At 57.2% G+C, this 14,815-nt stretch overlaps 1 protein-coding gene across 1 annotated transcript; it reads left to right on the top strand.

Moving 5' to 3' along the window:
• Positions 1 to 2,467: 2,467 nt before the first annotated feature.
• C12H1orf174 (chromosome 12 C1orf174 homolog) lies at positions 2,468 to 11,167 on the top strand. Its single transcript, XM_026005129.2, has 4 exons — positions 2,468 to 2,599; positions 8,774 to 8,884; positions 9,692 to 10,174; positions 10,550 to 11,167. The coding sequence occupies exons 1-4, from the start codon at positions 2,585 to 2,587 to the stop codon at positions 10,658 to 10,660; spliced, it is 720 nt and encodes a 239-aa protein (XP_025860914.1). The 5' UTR covers positions 2,468 to 2,584; the 3' UTR covers positions 10,661 to 11,167.
• Positions 11,168 to 14,815: the final 3,648 nt, after the last annotated feature.

Below are 14,815 nucleotides of genomic sequence, written 5' to 3'. Positions count from 1 at the left end.
TTCGATGAGCCAGAGGACAGAGCTGGTGTCCCTCAGTCCTGGCGTGGGGTGGCGATGGGCCAGAGGAAGAGCTGGTGTCCCTAAGCCCTGGTGGGGGAGTGAGGGGGTCAATGGGCCAGAGGACAGACAGGTGTCCCTCAGTGTTGGGAGGGGTCGATGGGCCAGAGGACAGACAGGTATCCCTCAGTGTTTGTGGAGTCGATGGGCCTGAGGACAGGCTGGGGTCCCTCAGTGTTGTAGGGGGTCGATGGGCCAGAGGACAGACAAGTGTCCCTCATTGTTTGAGGGGTTGATGGGCCTGAGGCCAGACTGGTACCCCTCAGTGTTGGGGGAATTCAATGGGCCAAAGGACAGGCTGGTGTCCCTCAGTGTTGGGAGGGTCGATGGGCCAGAGGACGGAACTGGTGTCCCTCAGTCCTGGCGGGTCGATGGGCCAGACACAGAGCTGGTGTCCCTCAGTGTTAGAGGGGTGGATGGGCCAGAGGACAGACAGGTGTCCCTCAGTGTTGGGCAGGGGAATGGGCCAGAGGACAGACAAGTGTCCCTCAGTGTTGGGCGGGGGTATGGACCAGAGGACAGACAGGTGTCCCTCAGTGTTGGGCTGGGGGATGGGCCAGAGAACAGACAGGTGTCCCTCAGTGTTGGAAGGTGGATGGGCCAGAAAACAGGCAGGTATCCCTCAGTTCTGGCGGGTCAATGGGCCAGAGGACAGACAGGTGTCACTCAGTCCTGGGGGATCAATGGCCTGAGGAGGCACAGGTGCCCTTCAGTTCTGGGGTTCGATGGCCCGAGGACGGAAAGGGGTCCCTCAATCCTAGCAGGTCGATGACCAGAGGACGGACAGGTGTCCTTCAGTCCTGGCAAGGTCGATGGACCGAGGACAGACAGGCGTCCCTCAGTGCTGGGGTCGGTGCCCGAGAATGGACAGGCGCCCCTCAGCTGGGGTCGGTCCCGAGGACAGACAGGTGTCCCTCAGCTTGGGGTTGGTCCCAAGGACGGACAGGCTCCCTCAGCTGGGGTCGGTCCTGAGGACAGACAGGTGTCCCTCAGCTGGGGTTGGTCCCAAGGACGGACAGGCTCCCTCAGCTGGGGTCGGTGCCCAAGGACGAACAGGTGTCCCTCAGCTGAAGTGGGTCCCGAGGACGGACAGGCGCCCCTCAGGTGGGGTCGGTCCCGAGGACGGGCGGGCGCCCCTCAGGTGGGGTCGGTCCCGAGGACGGGCGGGCGCCCCTCAGGTGGGGTCGGTCCCGAGGACGGACGGGCGCCCCTCAGGTGGGGTCGGTCCCGAGGACGGACGGGCGCCCCTCAGGTGGGGTCGGTCCCGAGGACGGACGGGCGCCCCTCAGGTCGGGTCGGTCCCGAGGACGGGCGGGCGCCCCTCAGGTGGGGTCGGTCCCGAGGACGGGCGGGCGCCCCTCAGGTGGGGTCGGTCCCGAGGACGGGCGGGCACCCCTCAGGTGGGGTCGGTCCCGAGGACGGGCGGGCGCCCCTCAGGTCGGGTCGGTCCCGAGGACGGACGGGAGCCCCTCAGGTGGGGTCGGTCCCGAGGACGGGCGGGCGCCCCTCAGGTGGGGTCGGTCCCGAGGACGGGCGGGCGCCCCTCAGGTGGGGTCGGTCCCGAGGACGGGCGGGCGCCCCTCAGCTCGGTGCTCCCGAGGACCGCGCGGCCCTCAGTGCGGGGAGGCCGGCGCGCGGTGCAGCCCTGCGTCTCCCTGCAGCCGTCCTCGCCCTCAGCGCTGGGCCTGGGCGTCCTAGCGAGCCTGGGTTCGTCCGCCTAAACTCTCGCGGCGTCCCTGGGTCGTCGGGTCTTCGCGCCGCCCGCCGGGAGGCCGGGCGCTGGCCGGGGCCGCGGTGGAGCCGCCCGCCGGGTGACCCGGGAGGAAGCGCCGTCCGAGGCCGTCCGCGCCCGGGGGAAGGGCCAGCCTCGGTCCCCGCAGCGGTCAAGCCCGGGCCGGTCGCGTAGTCCCTGCCGCCGGCCTGGAGGAAGAAGCCCGCAGGGACTCGCCAGCCGGCAGCCCCGGGGGCCGGGCACTCCGGCGCTGCCGCGACGCGCATACTCCAGGGACCGGAGCCCAGAAGCCCGCCTCCCCGGAGAACGTGAGAGAGACCGCCCTCCCGCGGACAACCACTTCCCGCCTTACTCCAGACACGTGGCCGGCGCCCAAGGCGGTGCCCCTCACAAGCATGGCCGCCTTTCTTCTCCCCCCCCCCCCACCCCGCTGTGACCTCGGAGGAGCCCCTCACAAACATGGCCGCCGCACCCTTAAATGCTGTGGAACACAGGAGCGGCCGGCAGGTGCCCCTCGCAAACATGGCCGCCGCCCCTCTTAAGTCCTGTGACTACAGCGGAACCCGCCGGGTGCCCCTCACAAACTTGGCCGCCGCCCCGCCCGCTGCGCACAGCGCCGACTTTGTTGGGTCACGTGCCTGAGGACGCCGGGCTGTGATTGGCCGAGGTGCTGGTGTCGTCAGACGCCGGGGGCGCGGGCCGAGCACCGCGGGGCTGCGGCTCCTCTGAGAAGCGTTAGGACGGGACGCGGGGTTCTGGGGCGGTGCTGGGGGCGGCAGTGCGCCGCTCACACTCATGAGGAGCCGGAAGGTGAGGGGCCTAGGCCGTGCGGGAGCTGCGCCACGGCGGCTGGGGCTCCGGCCACCCATTGTCTGGGAGCCGAGGAGCGGCCGCGGGACGCGCGGGGCCGAGGGGCGGCCTCTGGTAGGCACCCCCTGGGCCGTCCCCGGGTCAGGGCCTCCCAGACCTGCCGTTGGGTGGGGGAGTGCCCTGGATCACGCACCCCCGGGTCGGGGTCTGCAGGCCAGCCCGGTGGGGGGGCGGGGCGGTCCTCGGGGTCACGCACCCCAGGTCGGGGTCTCCCAGGCCAGCCGGAGGAGGGGCGGGGCTGTCCTCACGGTCACGCACCCCAGGTCGGGGTCTCCCAGGCCAGCTACGGGGGGGAGGGGGGGCCGGTCCTCGGGGTCACGCACCCCAGGTCGGGGTCTCCCAGGCCAGCTACGGGGGGGAGGGGGGGCCGGTCCTCGGGGTCACGCACCCCAGGTCGGGGTCTCCCAGGCCAGCCGGAGGAGGGGCGGGGCTGTCCTCACGGTCACGCACCCCAGGTCGGGGTCTCCCAGGCCAGCTACGGGGGGGAGGGGGGGCCGGTCCTCGGGGTCACGCACCCCAGGTCGGGGTCTCCCAGGCCAGCCGGAGGAGGGGCGGGGCTGTCCTCACGGTCACGTACCCCAGGTCGGGGTCTCCCAGGCCAGCTACGGGGGGGAGGGGGGCCGGTCCTCGGGGTCACGCACCCCAGGTCGGGGTCTCCCAGGCCAGCCGGAGGAGGGGCGGGGCTGTCCTCACGGTCACGTACCCCAGGTCGGGGTCTCCCAGGCCAGCTACGGGGGGGAGGGGGGCCGGTCCTCGGGGTCACGCACCCCAGGTCGGGGTCTCCCAGGCCAGCCGGAGGAGGGGCGGGGCTGTCCTCACGGTCACGTGCCGGGGTCTCCCAGGCCAGCTACGGGGGGGGAGGGGGGCCGGTCCTCAGGGTCACGCACCCCAGGTCGGGGTCTCCCAGACCAGCCGGAGGAGGGGCGGGGCTGTCCTCACGGTCACGTGCCGGGGTCTCCCAGGCCAGCTACGGGGGGGGAGGGGGGCCGGTCCTCAGGGTCACGCACCCCAGGTCGGGGTCTCCCAGACCAGCCACGGGAGGGGCGGGGCTATCCTCACGGTCACGTGCCGGGGTCTCCCAGGCCAGCTACGGGGGGGGGGGGGGGAGGGGTGGCCGGTCCTCGGGGTCACGTACCCCAGGTCGGGGTCTCCCAGACCAGCCACGGGTGGGGCGGTCCTCAGGTTCCCGTACCCCGGGTCGGGGTCTCCCCTGGAACCAGCCGGGAGCCCTGAGCGCTGCCGCCGCCCCTGAAGCCACTTGGTTTTTCAGCAGGTGATCTCAGCTTGGCCGAGGAGGGTGGAGGCGACTGACCGCGCGCCGGGCCCTGGCCCTGGCGCTGGCGCTGGCGCTGGGCACCTGGGGTGGACCGGGTCCTGGGGAGGGGCGGAGTCTTCATGGGCGTCCTCATTCATTCATTCTTAAAGACCTTGTGTACTTATTTGAGAGAGAGCGCGCCGCGCCGAGGAAGGGCGAGGGAGGGGTTCCCCGCTGAGCACACACCCGGTTCGGGCCTCCATCCCAGGACCCTGAGATGCTGACCGGAGCCCGAGGCGGCCGCCTCACCCTCTGAGCCACCAGGCGCGCCCCCACCAGTTCACGTTCAAGTCGGACCCCCGTTTTACCATTCTGTCATTTTACTTTTGTTTTCTTTAAATACGTTTGGTTTCTTCTGTTCCTTGTTTAAATGCATTAAAATGAATATTTTCTAATGTAGCATTTTAATTATTCACTTTTTTATAACATTTTTCTCCTAGCAGTTGCTCTAGGTTTTGCCGTGTCCCGTAACTTGGTGGAATCAGCTTAAGTCCAGTGAGCTATAAAAGTGGACCTTCCCTTTACCTGTGTTGGAGGGTTGTTGTGCCTGTTTCTTCCTCCATCCTTTCCCGTTAGAAACGCGGCAGTCCTGCTCTCATGGTCTCTCCGTCTGCAGGCCTTTCCTCTGCACAGGTGGGCCGTGCCTCCACACCGGCCGCTGTGCTGTTGCTGCCAAACACAGCACCTTGCTTTATACGCCATCAGCTGCTGCTCAAATCCTGAAGAGAGAAAGGAGGTACTAGCGCAGGGACTTGGTGCTTGTTCTATGACCGTGAACTCCCATCCCGGATCACAGAACCTCCCTGAGTATTCCTGTAAGGCGGCTCTGCTGGCCGCCAGTTCTCTGGTACCTGGGAGTGTCTTGCTGTCATCCAGAAGGATAGCTTTCCAGATGGAGGATGCTCCGTTGGCAGATTTTTTTCTTTGAGAACTTGGGATGTGTTTGACGAGACCCATTGTTTCTGCTAAGTTAACGGTTTGTCTATGCAGCTCCCTTGTAGTGAGGAGTTGTTTTCTCCCGCCCTTTACAGGGTTTCTCTTGTCTTTGCCTCTCAGCAGTGTCTCTTTATGGAGCTCCTTGCATTTCTCCTTCTGGGAGTTCAGTTCGTGGAGATTCCTATGTGTTCCTGGTGGTTTTTCAATACATTTGGGAAGTCTGAGCCATTATTTCTCTGCATATGTTTTCTGCCCCTTTCCTTCCTCAGGCTCCCATTATACATATGTTGGTGCCCTTAATTGTGTCCGGTGTGTTCTTGATTCTTTTTTCTCTATCCAGTGCTTTAGTTGTGGTTTTTTAGCTCTTGAACATGTTCGTAATGGGTACTTTTAAGGCTTTGTCTGATAACCTCAACCCTGGTCACTCTCACAGGCACTTCTGTTGGTGGCCTTTATTCCAGTGCAGGGGCCTGCTTTCCTGCTTCCTTGCGTGCTCCATAATTTGTAGTTGAAACTGGGCATTTCAGATAATGTAGCAATTCTGGGTTTCTGTCCTCCGTGGCTTCTTGTCAGGCTTTGTTTAGTGACCAGGCAGATTCTTCTCTTGGACTCGCCCCCCACCCTACCCTCACCTGGCAAAGGTTGGACCTGCCCCTCCAGGGCCACACTAGGCAGCCCTCCTGCACACTGGGATGGATAAAGCCAGCTTCCTCTCCTTCCCCTACCACACCTGGCTGTTAAACTCCCATTGAATGCCATTTGATTGCTCAGTTGTTTTCCACAGTAGCCTGGGGCATAAATTGCTCAGTTGACTATCTGGCCTGAAGTTGATCTTGATTCTCCATCTAACTGTGTCTCTCCACAGTCTTCTGTTCTAGAGAGCCGCCTTAGGCATGACTTTCTCCACACCTCTCACAAATGAAGTCAGTTCTTTGGGGAAGAGATTTTCTCTGTTTTAGTGTCTGCCTTTTCCTCAGGCATTTTCTGAATCTGCTCCATCTGGGACAGTGACAGGCTTCACTGTATGACACTTCTGATTCTGAATGCTCTGGGAGACGGGGTGCTGGCAGCAGCCCAAGATCCCCTCGGCTTGCTTCTCCTGGTCTGGAACCACCTCCACAAGCAAGGGCAAGGGTGATGGGGTCCCAGTCTTAGTGCTCTGCCCAGGGTGGAGCCTCTACCCACAGCTGGGGTCGGGGCAGAATGAGAAAGGCTGACATCCTGCCCCGTGTGGAAGGAAACCTTTCCGCCTGGGAGTGGGAGGGCACCTGTGTTCTCAGCACTGGCAGTCTAGAGTTCAAATACCACTGAGTTATAGGTGGTCTCGAGTGATTGTTCATCTGCTCTTTGCCCACAGGACCATCTCCAAAAGTCTTAAATGATTTTTCATCCTTCTTGCCAGTTTTATGGGGGGTCAACAGGGCTCTGTCCTGCCCTTTTGGGAAGCCACATTTTTGCCTTTGACATCCCAGTTTTTAAGCAGTCTGCTTGGAAGGCAGAAGATCTCAACAATGAGAAGTTTCTCATTTGGGGATTAAGTGGAAGCAACCAGCTCTCAGGGACAAGAAACTGCTCCATCCTTAACCAAGAGTGGGAGCTTGTACCTTGGGGGAGGAGGCAGCTATGACTGCATTCAAGCCAGCAAGCTGCCAGACTTGACTGCAGCTCTCACGTGGATGGCAGGTGCTACCCAGAACAACCACAGCTCCTGAGTGTCTGCCCAGAGCCCCCAAGTTTGCCTCTTCAAGGGGGCCTGGAAAGTCGAAGGTGAACAAGCCCCCTCGGGGAGCCTAGTGCACCCCCGGGTTACAGTCCCTGCCTCGGGGACGAAGAGGGAAGGATAAGAGCCAGGACAGCCACTCCCCTGCCCAGCCCGTGTGGAGTAGCCAAGCAGCTGCATGCTGGCAGCTCTTAGAGCTCATAGATGGGAGAGCCCTGTGACGTGATGCAGGGCAAGAAGGACTTAGAGGCCACGTGTCACTTGGGGCACCTCAAACAGGCTCCTCACTGGAGGCATCTTCACTCTAAAGTGGGAAGGCTGCTGTCATTCCTCTGTCAGACCTCAGTGACACTGGCAGCTGTAGTCAGGGCCAGTCCCGTACCCCCAGCTAAGCAGGACAGTGTTGGGAGTAGGACTTAGAACAGGGAAGAGAAGACAGGTGGTGGCCTGGGACTAACGTGGCCACTCCCTCCTTGGAGGGGAAAGGGCTGCAGGAGGTGTGCTGGTACAGGGCAGGGAGGAGGACACCTCTGGCACCTCTGCGGGCTTTGCTCCCTGCACATGACTGACCCCACTGCTGCCGGGCTTCAGCAGACCCTGCTCTTGACACAACGTGGGCCCAGATCCAGGTGCACACACCCAGAAGGCCCTTTACCTGGCCTGGAGCACCTTGTCCCCACTGTGCACAGCTGAAAGGGTGCCCTGTCCTTCCACAGGCCCCTGCCTTTCCTTTTCCTTACATTTTGAACGTTCTCCAGTATCTCACAGCCTGGGTGAGCTGCCACCTTCCAGGACCTCTGGAAACCTCTAGGGCTGTAGGTGAGAGTGGGCAGGATGACACAGTAGAGATTTCTAAGCTAACTCATCTCTTTTTTGATTGGTTTCCTCTTCTGTCGAGCATGCTGCCTTTCTCTGGGCCCCAGGGCCCCCAGTTCTGGGCACTGCTGTGATGAGAGCCCTCGGGCCTCCCGCCTGCATGCCCACCCATGCTCACTCGCTCCTCTGTGTGACTCACCTTTATTGTCAGGTTTCAAATTGATCTTTAAGGGCACTGTTTTTTTAAGTGCATTTGGTATCCATTGCAGAACAGAAAAGGGAATTAGTGGAAAAACTGGTAAAATTCAAATCCAGTCTAATTAGTGAATAGAGGGGGGCTTCACCAATGTGGATTTGTTTTGCCAGATACACCATGGGTTATAAGGTTGATTCTTAGTTCATTCTTTGTTGTCATCAGAAGACTGTCTTGCATTCAGAATAAAGTGGACGCAGACCAATAAATTGATAAGATTAGCCAGAAGTTAATTTCTTTAAACTGACACCTATAATTTGAGGGAGAGTGGGATGGGGTGGCTTTTGTTTTTTATGTCACCTTTTATCAAGAACTTGGACACCAGGGATGCCTGGGTGGCTCAACAGTTGAGTATCTGCCTTGGGCTCAGGGCATGACCCTGGGGTTCTGGGATCGAGTCCCGCATCAGGCTCCCTGCATGGAGCCTGCTTCTCCTCTGCCTAGGTCTCTACCTCTCTCTGTGTGTTTCTCGTGAATAAGTAAAATCTTAAAAAAAAAAAAAAAAAAAAGATGGGGATCCCTGGGTGGCTCAGCAGTTTAGCGTCTGCCTTTGGCCCAGGGCACAATCCTGGAGTCCCGGGATCGAGTCCCGCATCGGGCTCCCGGCATGGAGCCTGCTTCTCCCTTCTCCTGTGTCTCTGCCTCTCTCTCTCTCTCTCTCTTTCTCTCTCTCATGTCTATTATAAATAAATAAAATAAATAAATCTTTAAAAAAATTTTTAAAAAAAAGAACTTGGACACCATGTAAAAAGTTGGAGAACCTTCTGAGGAAGGGTATGTGCTGCTGAGCACATTTGAAGTTAATGTAACATCTACTAACTGCCAAATGGAGGTTCCTAGAAATGTATAAAGTGAAGGGGGCAAACTGAAATTTCCAAGACTACAGGAAAGAGGCCTGCATCTTAAACCCAAAACAGTTTTGTTTGAATTTGCACAAAGCCACAGGTGTTTTCTGGAAAGATGATGGAGACGGGGGTGGGAGGGACTCTCCAGCGTTTCCTTCAGTCAGGAAATCCCTGTTTCCATGCTCACGTCTCCTAAAAGCACTTTCTGACACTATGGGACCCTGTCTAGCTCACAGGTGCAGTGCGGTCTTCAGCGCGCCTGCGAGCCCGCCGTTGCTCGGCCAGGTTGGCCTCTGCTCGGGAAGCCAGCACCACTGCGTCTGCCAGGACAGTATGTCAGGTGAGCCTTTTTACCACGAAGATGCCTGGACTTGATTGCCTGACAAGTGTCCTACTAAAACAGAATTGTGTTGCTTATACCCCAGAGAGGAGACAGCAGTGCCTTTACTGCCTTCAGAGAGCACTGTGTGCTCTGGTCCAGGGCAGTGCTTTTGGAGTGCTCACCCCTCCTGGGCCTATGTGCCTCGCACTCGGTCTTCACACGCACCTCTCCTAGTCAGTCTTGGAATGCAGCCTTCCTCGTGATGCCAGTAGGCATGCTACAGGCCCCTTTTCCCCCAAAGTCTTTAGAGAAAAGTTTGCCCGCATCTGCCGTACAGTTGCCGAGAGCCTGAGTGCCCAGGGTTGCAGTAGGTTGACCTCCCTCACACACGCCCAAAGGTCTGGTTGGGACTTGGTTTCTCTCCTGAGCATTGTTCTAAAACCTGTGAAGTCCATTTAACAAATATTTGCTGAGCACCTGCTCTGTTCCGTAAAACAGATCCTGCCTTTATGCAGCTTACGTTCTGGCAGAGATGCCTGGAAACTGGAGGGTTTGGTTATAATTTTATAATATGTCAGTACCTGCTTCTGAAGTTCCCTCAGGAACTCCACCAGCCCTGGGGGAGCAGCGGTGGGCGTGTGTCTAGATTCTCTAAACTCTGTCCCCCTTGGAGGCAGACAGTGATGTAACCCTGTCGTACAAGCTGTGGTAACAACATCTGTATTGTGTAAGGTGTGAGAAGGAATACTAGCCTCTGGGACTGAGACATTCTTAATTTTGTCCTCTGCCTCGTAATCCTAGATGTACCTGGTTTTCTCTTGACAGACGTCACACAAAGCTGCCGACAGACGAACGTCCAAGAAGTTCAAATGTGACAAAGGTCACCTGGTGAAATCAGAATTACAGAAACTAGCACCTCAGAGTGACCGTGTTGCTGTGCCCAGAATACCACCCGAGAGCCCTGGTAACAGTGAGCCTCTGGGGTTTGCCAAAGAGCACGCACTGCCCCCAGGAAAGGGGGCTGGAGCTCCTGCACAGCCGGAGGCCGCGGGGTGCCCCCTCAGGCATGCCACAGCTGTGGGCGACACTTGCCCAGCAGAGACGGAGGACAGCCTGGCCCTGCCAGCACACACACCTCTGGCTGGGGAGGAGCCTCACAGCAGCCGCTCAGCACAGGGTGGGTCCACACTGCACACTGAGCAGGCTGCAAGACCTCCGCTGCAGACGGATGACAGCGTCTTTCTGGATGAGGACAGCAACCAGCCAATGCCCGTGGGCCGGTTCTTCGGGAATGTGGAGCTCATGCAGGTAAGACTGCTGCCTCCTGCCCCATGGCCACCTCCATGCTCTTTCAGCACTGGGCGGCACCCCCCTCTCACCACATGTTGGCACTACCTTGGCACAGACTCCAGTCCCCAGGAGGAGAAGCAAGATCGTCGCTAACTGGGAACGACCCCACCTTGTCCTGAGCAGAGAATCGTTGCCAGGGCACCAGCTACTGCTGGGAGGCCTCTCCTTCCTTGCTGGGCTTTCGGGTGTGGGCTGGGTGGCCTGCTGGGTGACTCTTAGCCTCCCCACACGGTTGTGGGCAGGGAGCAGCCGGTGGGGAGCCAGCCCTCCCCTGGAGTGCTGACCAGTGCTGTGGGCTGGTCGTGGCTAAAATGAGTATTTTCTTCCTCCAAGGACCTTCCACCAGCTTCTTCATCTTGTCCTTCAATGAGCAGACGAGAATTCAGGAAAATGCATTTCAGAGCCAAAGATGATGAAGATGATGATGATGGTGCAGAAATGTAGAGAATAAAGTATACACAGTGATTTCCTTGCATATTTAATACAGTTAATAGTTCGACAGTTTAGCAAGTGATGAGATGTATATCAAGTTTATCTCCCAAGAAACCATATTCTTAACCAAATGTTGAAGCTGACCCGTAAAAGTCCTCATACAGAACAAGGATCTGGAGCGTTTACACTTGTCATCCAGAACTATCTCTGAGACTGCACAGCCACTGCTCCCACACCCATGCATTTTCTTGTGTTTGTGTGTAAATGACACAGTTTGGGTCCCCCGGGGGGCTCGGGACTCAGTGGAAGAGATCTTTCTAAAGAAACTCCCCACTAAACTCTAGTTTTGATAATACATGAGTTTATTTTCCATTATCTAAATTTGATCATTCTTGTGATTGAGTCAATGCCAGTTCTTAAAGAACTCTCCTTTATCTCTGTATATGAAGCTAATGTTTACCCTGCCTGGAAATTTTGCAAAATGCATATGAGAAAGAAATAAAATATATTTTGAAAATATTTTTAAGGAAATCTCTATGTTCCTAAAACTCTTCCTTTCTAAAATGTTGAGAGCCAAGTGGAGAAAAATGACTCCTCTCTTCTATTTGTAAGGCTGGATCAACCTTTGTACCCGTTCACCCAGAGATGGGGGTGGGGGGCACCTGGAGTACAGAGCTGAGGCCATGCAGTCTTCACCCCATGTGCTGACAAGGCCAGCCGTCCCCATGGGCTGTGCGCACCCACGTGGTGGAGCAGCTTATGGAGCACTGGGGAGAAGGACCAGCAGGAGGGAGCCATCTATAGCTCAAGAAGACAGTTATTCACGAGGAGCCACCATCTCTTCTTGAGCTGTGGTTACCTCCCCACCTGCACTGGGTCTGCAGTTTTAGTTACCCACCCCCCACCGCGAGTCGGAAGCAAGTGTCCTCCCTATGTTGGCTTCATTAAGGTTGGCGGAAGTAGCCCAACACTGTCCCCCACCCATGTCGCTCACCTTTATCTCAGCACATAGCCATTCACCATGTCACAGCCTCCCAGGAAGAAGGGTGAATGCAGGCCAGGAGAGCACGAGATCCGGGTCACCTAGCATCACAGCAGTGCATTGCTGAGAGCCCTCTGTGTCACTCTTCCCTTCCTGTGTGTCATTTATGGTTATGCTTGATCACAGGTGTGTGTACAGGAGAAGGGTTGGCACATAGAGGGTCGGGACCAGCCATACCTCCAGGCACCCACTGGGGGTCTCAGAAGGGACCCTCCCTTTGCCCCCATAATGGACATTTCTGGCTTAGTTATAACAGCAGCTGGATTTAACCCTGTAAAAATGCCCTGTGAGGCCCAGAGATATCTTACCTGAAGGATGGTTTGGGGGCAAGTAACTGAGGTGCCCTGGAAGCAGTTTCAGCTTCTCCAAACACCCACCCAAGAGACCTTTCCCTGCAGCCCCTCTGCTTCCAGTGTCATCATCTTCCCATTAGCAGCTGTGACCTCCACCTACGCCAGATAACTGTATGGTTTATTGATCAAGAAATGACTCTCTTGGGCAGCCCGGGTGGCTCAGTGGTTTAGCGCCGCCGTCAGCCCAGGGCATGATCCTGGAGACCTGGGATCGAGTCCCACATCGGGCTCCCTGCGTGGAGCCTGCTTCTCCCTCTGCCTGTGTCTCTGCCTCTCTCTTTCTTTGTGTCTCTCATGAATAAATAAAACCTCTAAAAATAAAAAAATAAAAAAATAAAAAGAAATTACTCTAATACTTTGAAATTGTTACTCATAAAGGCATTTTGACGGTAGCCAGGGAAAACAGCTAACTACTTGAAATTACTGCAGAAATAACTAGTGATCACAGCACGTGGGCTCGTGGTGACCAGGCTGCCTCAAATTCCCGGAGTCTTTGTGTCCTACACACGCTTCTAGGAGAAGCATCAGCACACCTGCAGAAGACATGTGTGGCCATGTTCCCACCAAAATGCAAAGCAAAAACCATGCCCGCTCCTGGGGGCTGACCCCTGCTCACATCAGTGCAATCTCCTGGGGTTGGGAAGGTGGCAGAGGTGGCACATGTGTGTCCCTGCTGGTTACTTCAAGGTGAGACACAGTGTTCCCACAAGAAAAGGCCAAGTGTCCCCTGGGAGCAAGCACAGACTGTGGGGAGCTGGGGAGACACGCTGCTCATGTGCCATGGGACAGCACAGCAGGAACGTCACCCGGAGGTCCCGCACAGGATGACTTCAGCAACACCGAAGAAGTGGCCCAGAGCCTTGGGACAAGATCAAGTTTCGGGTAAGCATATTAACACAGCTGCTAAGATGACTTTAGTTATGAGTTCTTGGTGATCGATCCTGCCTCGGTTGTCTGCCAGCATTTAAAATAATTGCCAAGGGATCCCTGGGTGGCGCAGCGGTTTGGCGCCTGCCTTTGGCTCAGGGCGCGATCCTGGAGACCCGGGATCGAATCCCACATCAGGCTCCCGGTGCATGGAGCCTGCTTCTCCCTCCGCCTGTGTCTCTGCCTCTCTCTCTCTCTCTCTCTGTGACTATCATAAATAAATAAAAAAAAAAATTTTTTTTAAAAAATAAAAAAATAAAATAAAATAAAATAAAATAAAATAAAATAATTGCCAAGTCCTGGCACTATTAAGAGTGTGAACTTCTGGAATCACTCCCTGAGGTTGGTCTTCACAAAATGACCTACACGTGGCTGGGTGAGCCGTGTAGAGACTAGTAGAGCCATCCTGCCACCCTGACTTCAGCGCCCCTTGTGCAGAGGACCTTTAGACCAGTATCAGGCCTGATGCTCCCCACCACTCCCAGAACTCAGGAAAGAAGCCACGATACTCACAGTCCTACTTATCACAGGGAAAGGACACGTAGGGCAAAGTGCGAGGGGAACAGCCTCCAGCGACAGCTTCATTCTGCAGCCACCTGGAAGCTAACCGGGGCCCTACTAGGGTCAGTCACACAGGCTCCTCAGGTCCCAGCCCCACCCAGGTCCCTGCCGCTGAGGGGGCCTAGGGTCTCCTGTGCACAGACCCCCCCCCCCAGGACAGGGTGGTTCCAAGCCACAGCCCTGGCTCTCCATCCCGGCACCCTCCCCCTCCTCAGCTGCCATCTGAGGCCAATGGCCACTGCCCCGCTCCTGTAAGCTGCAGGACCAGGGTCTGGAGGTCATCTTGCGGCCTTGCTGACCAAAGAGCCTGGCCCACGGCAAGTGGATGGCCTGCCAGTACAAAGGACCTCCTGCCTGGGTGTCACGGCAGTCCTGCGCCCACAGATCACCGGACTCTATGCTCCCAGCTCCTCAATTTTTCCTCCCAACTGCACCAACCTGGGAGTCTAAGGGTGACACAACTCCTGCCTGGGGACATCACTCCCATCTGTAACAGTCACCCAGCATCCAGGCTGAGGGCCCCAAAACAAGCAAACTCAACCACATCACAACCAGGATAGCCTTGCAGCTCTTGCTCCAAGTCTGCTCTGTGTCACCAAAGACTGGATTCCTGGTGTCCAGCCTCCCAAGGGGATGAAAGTGCCAATCAGAAAGGTGAGCAGGACTGGCTCCCTGCAGTAGGAGTCTGCTTCTCCCTTTTCCTCTGCCCCCCTACGCCCCCCCCCCCAACTCGTGCTCCCTCCCTCTCTCTCAATAAAAATTTTTAGAAAGGTAAGCAGGAGCTTGTGTGGGAGCGGAGGGCAGTGGGGAGAGAGCGAAGTCCTAGCCGATCAAATCTCAAAGCCCAGCCAGGTGGGTGGCACCTGCAGTGCTCTGGGCTGGAAGAAGGTGGGCAGCCTGACAGATCAGCAAAGACAGCACCAGGGGCACTTCCCGACAGCTCCACGGGTGGCACTATCCTGCGGGGCCAGGTGAATACCAGGTGCTGACAGGCACTGCTATGGCCCCACTCGCAGGACTGGCTCATTCCAAGACACTGCTATTTCAGTGAAGAAAATGGAATGATTTGGGGCACCTGATGAGCATCTGCCTTCAGCTCAGGTTGTGATCCCAGGGGTTCTGGGATCGAGTCCCATACCAAGCTCCTGCAGGAAGCCTGCTTCTCCCTCTGTCTATGTCTCTGCCTCTCTCTCTCTCTCTGTGTCTCTCATGAATAAATAAATAAGTAAACCTTTTTTAAAAAGAGAGAAAAAAAAAGGAAAAAAAAGAAAGAAAATGGAATGA

This window comes from Vulpes vulpes, chromosome 12 (assembly GCF_048418805.1).
Source record: "Vulpes vulpes isolate BD-2025 chromosome 12, VulVul3, whole genome shotgun sequence".
Taxonomy (NCBI): domain Eukaryota; kingdom Metazoa; phylum Chordata; class Mammalia; order Carnivora; family Canidae; genus Vulpes; species Vulpes vulpes.
The sequence above is the reverse complement of the archived record's forward strand: the minus strand, read 5'-3'. Positions and strand labels throughout refer to the sequence as shown.

Excerpts from the sequence above, each read along its gene's own strand:
- C12H1orf174 (XM_026005129.2), top strand. Across the intron at positions 8,885-9,691 it reads CTGCCAGGACAGTATGTCAG|ACGTCACACAAAGCTGCCGA; the intron begins GTGAGCCTTTTT and ends TTCTCTTGACAG. Across the intron at positions 10,175-10,549 it reads GGAATGTGGAGCTCATGCAG|GACCTTCCACCAGCTTCTTC; the intron begins GTAAGACTGCTG and ends TCTTCCTCCAAG.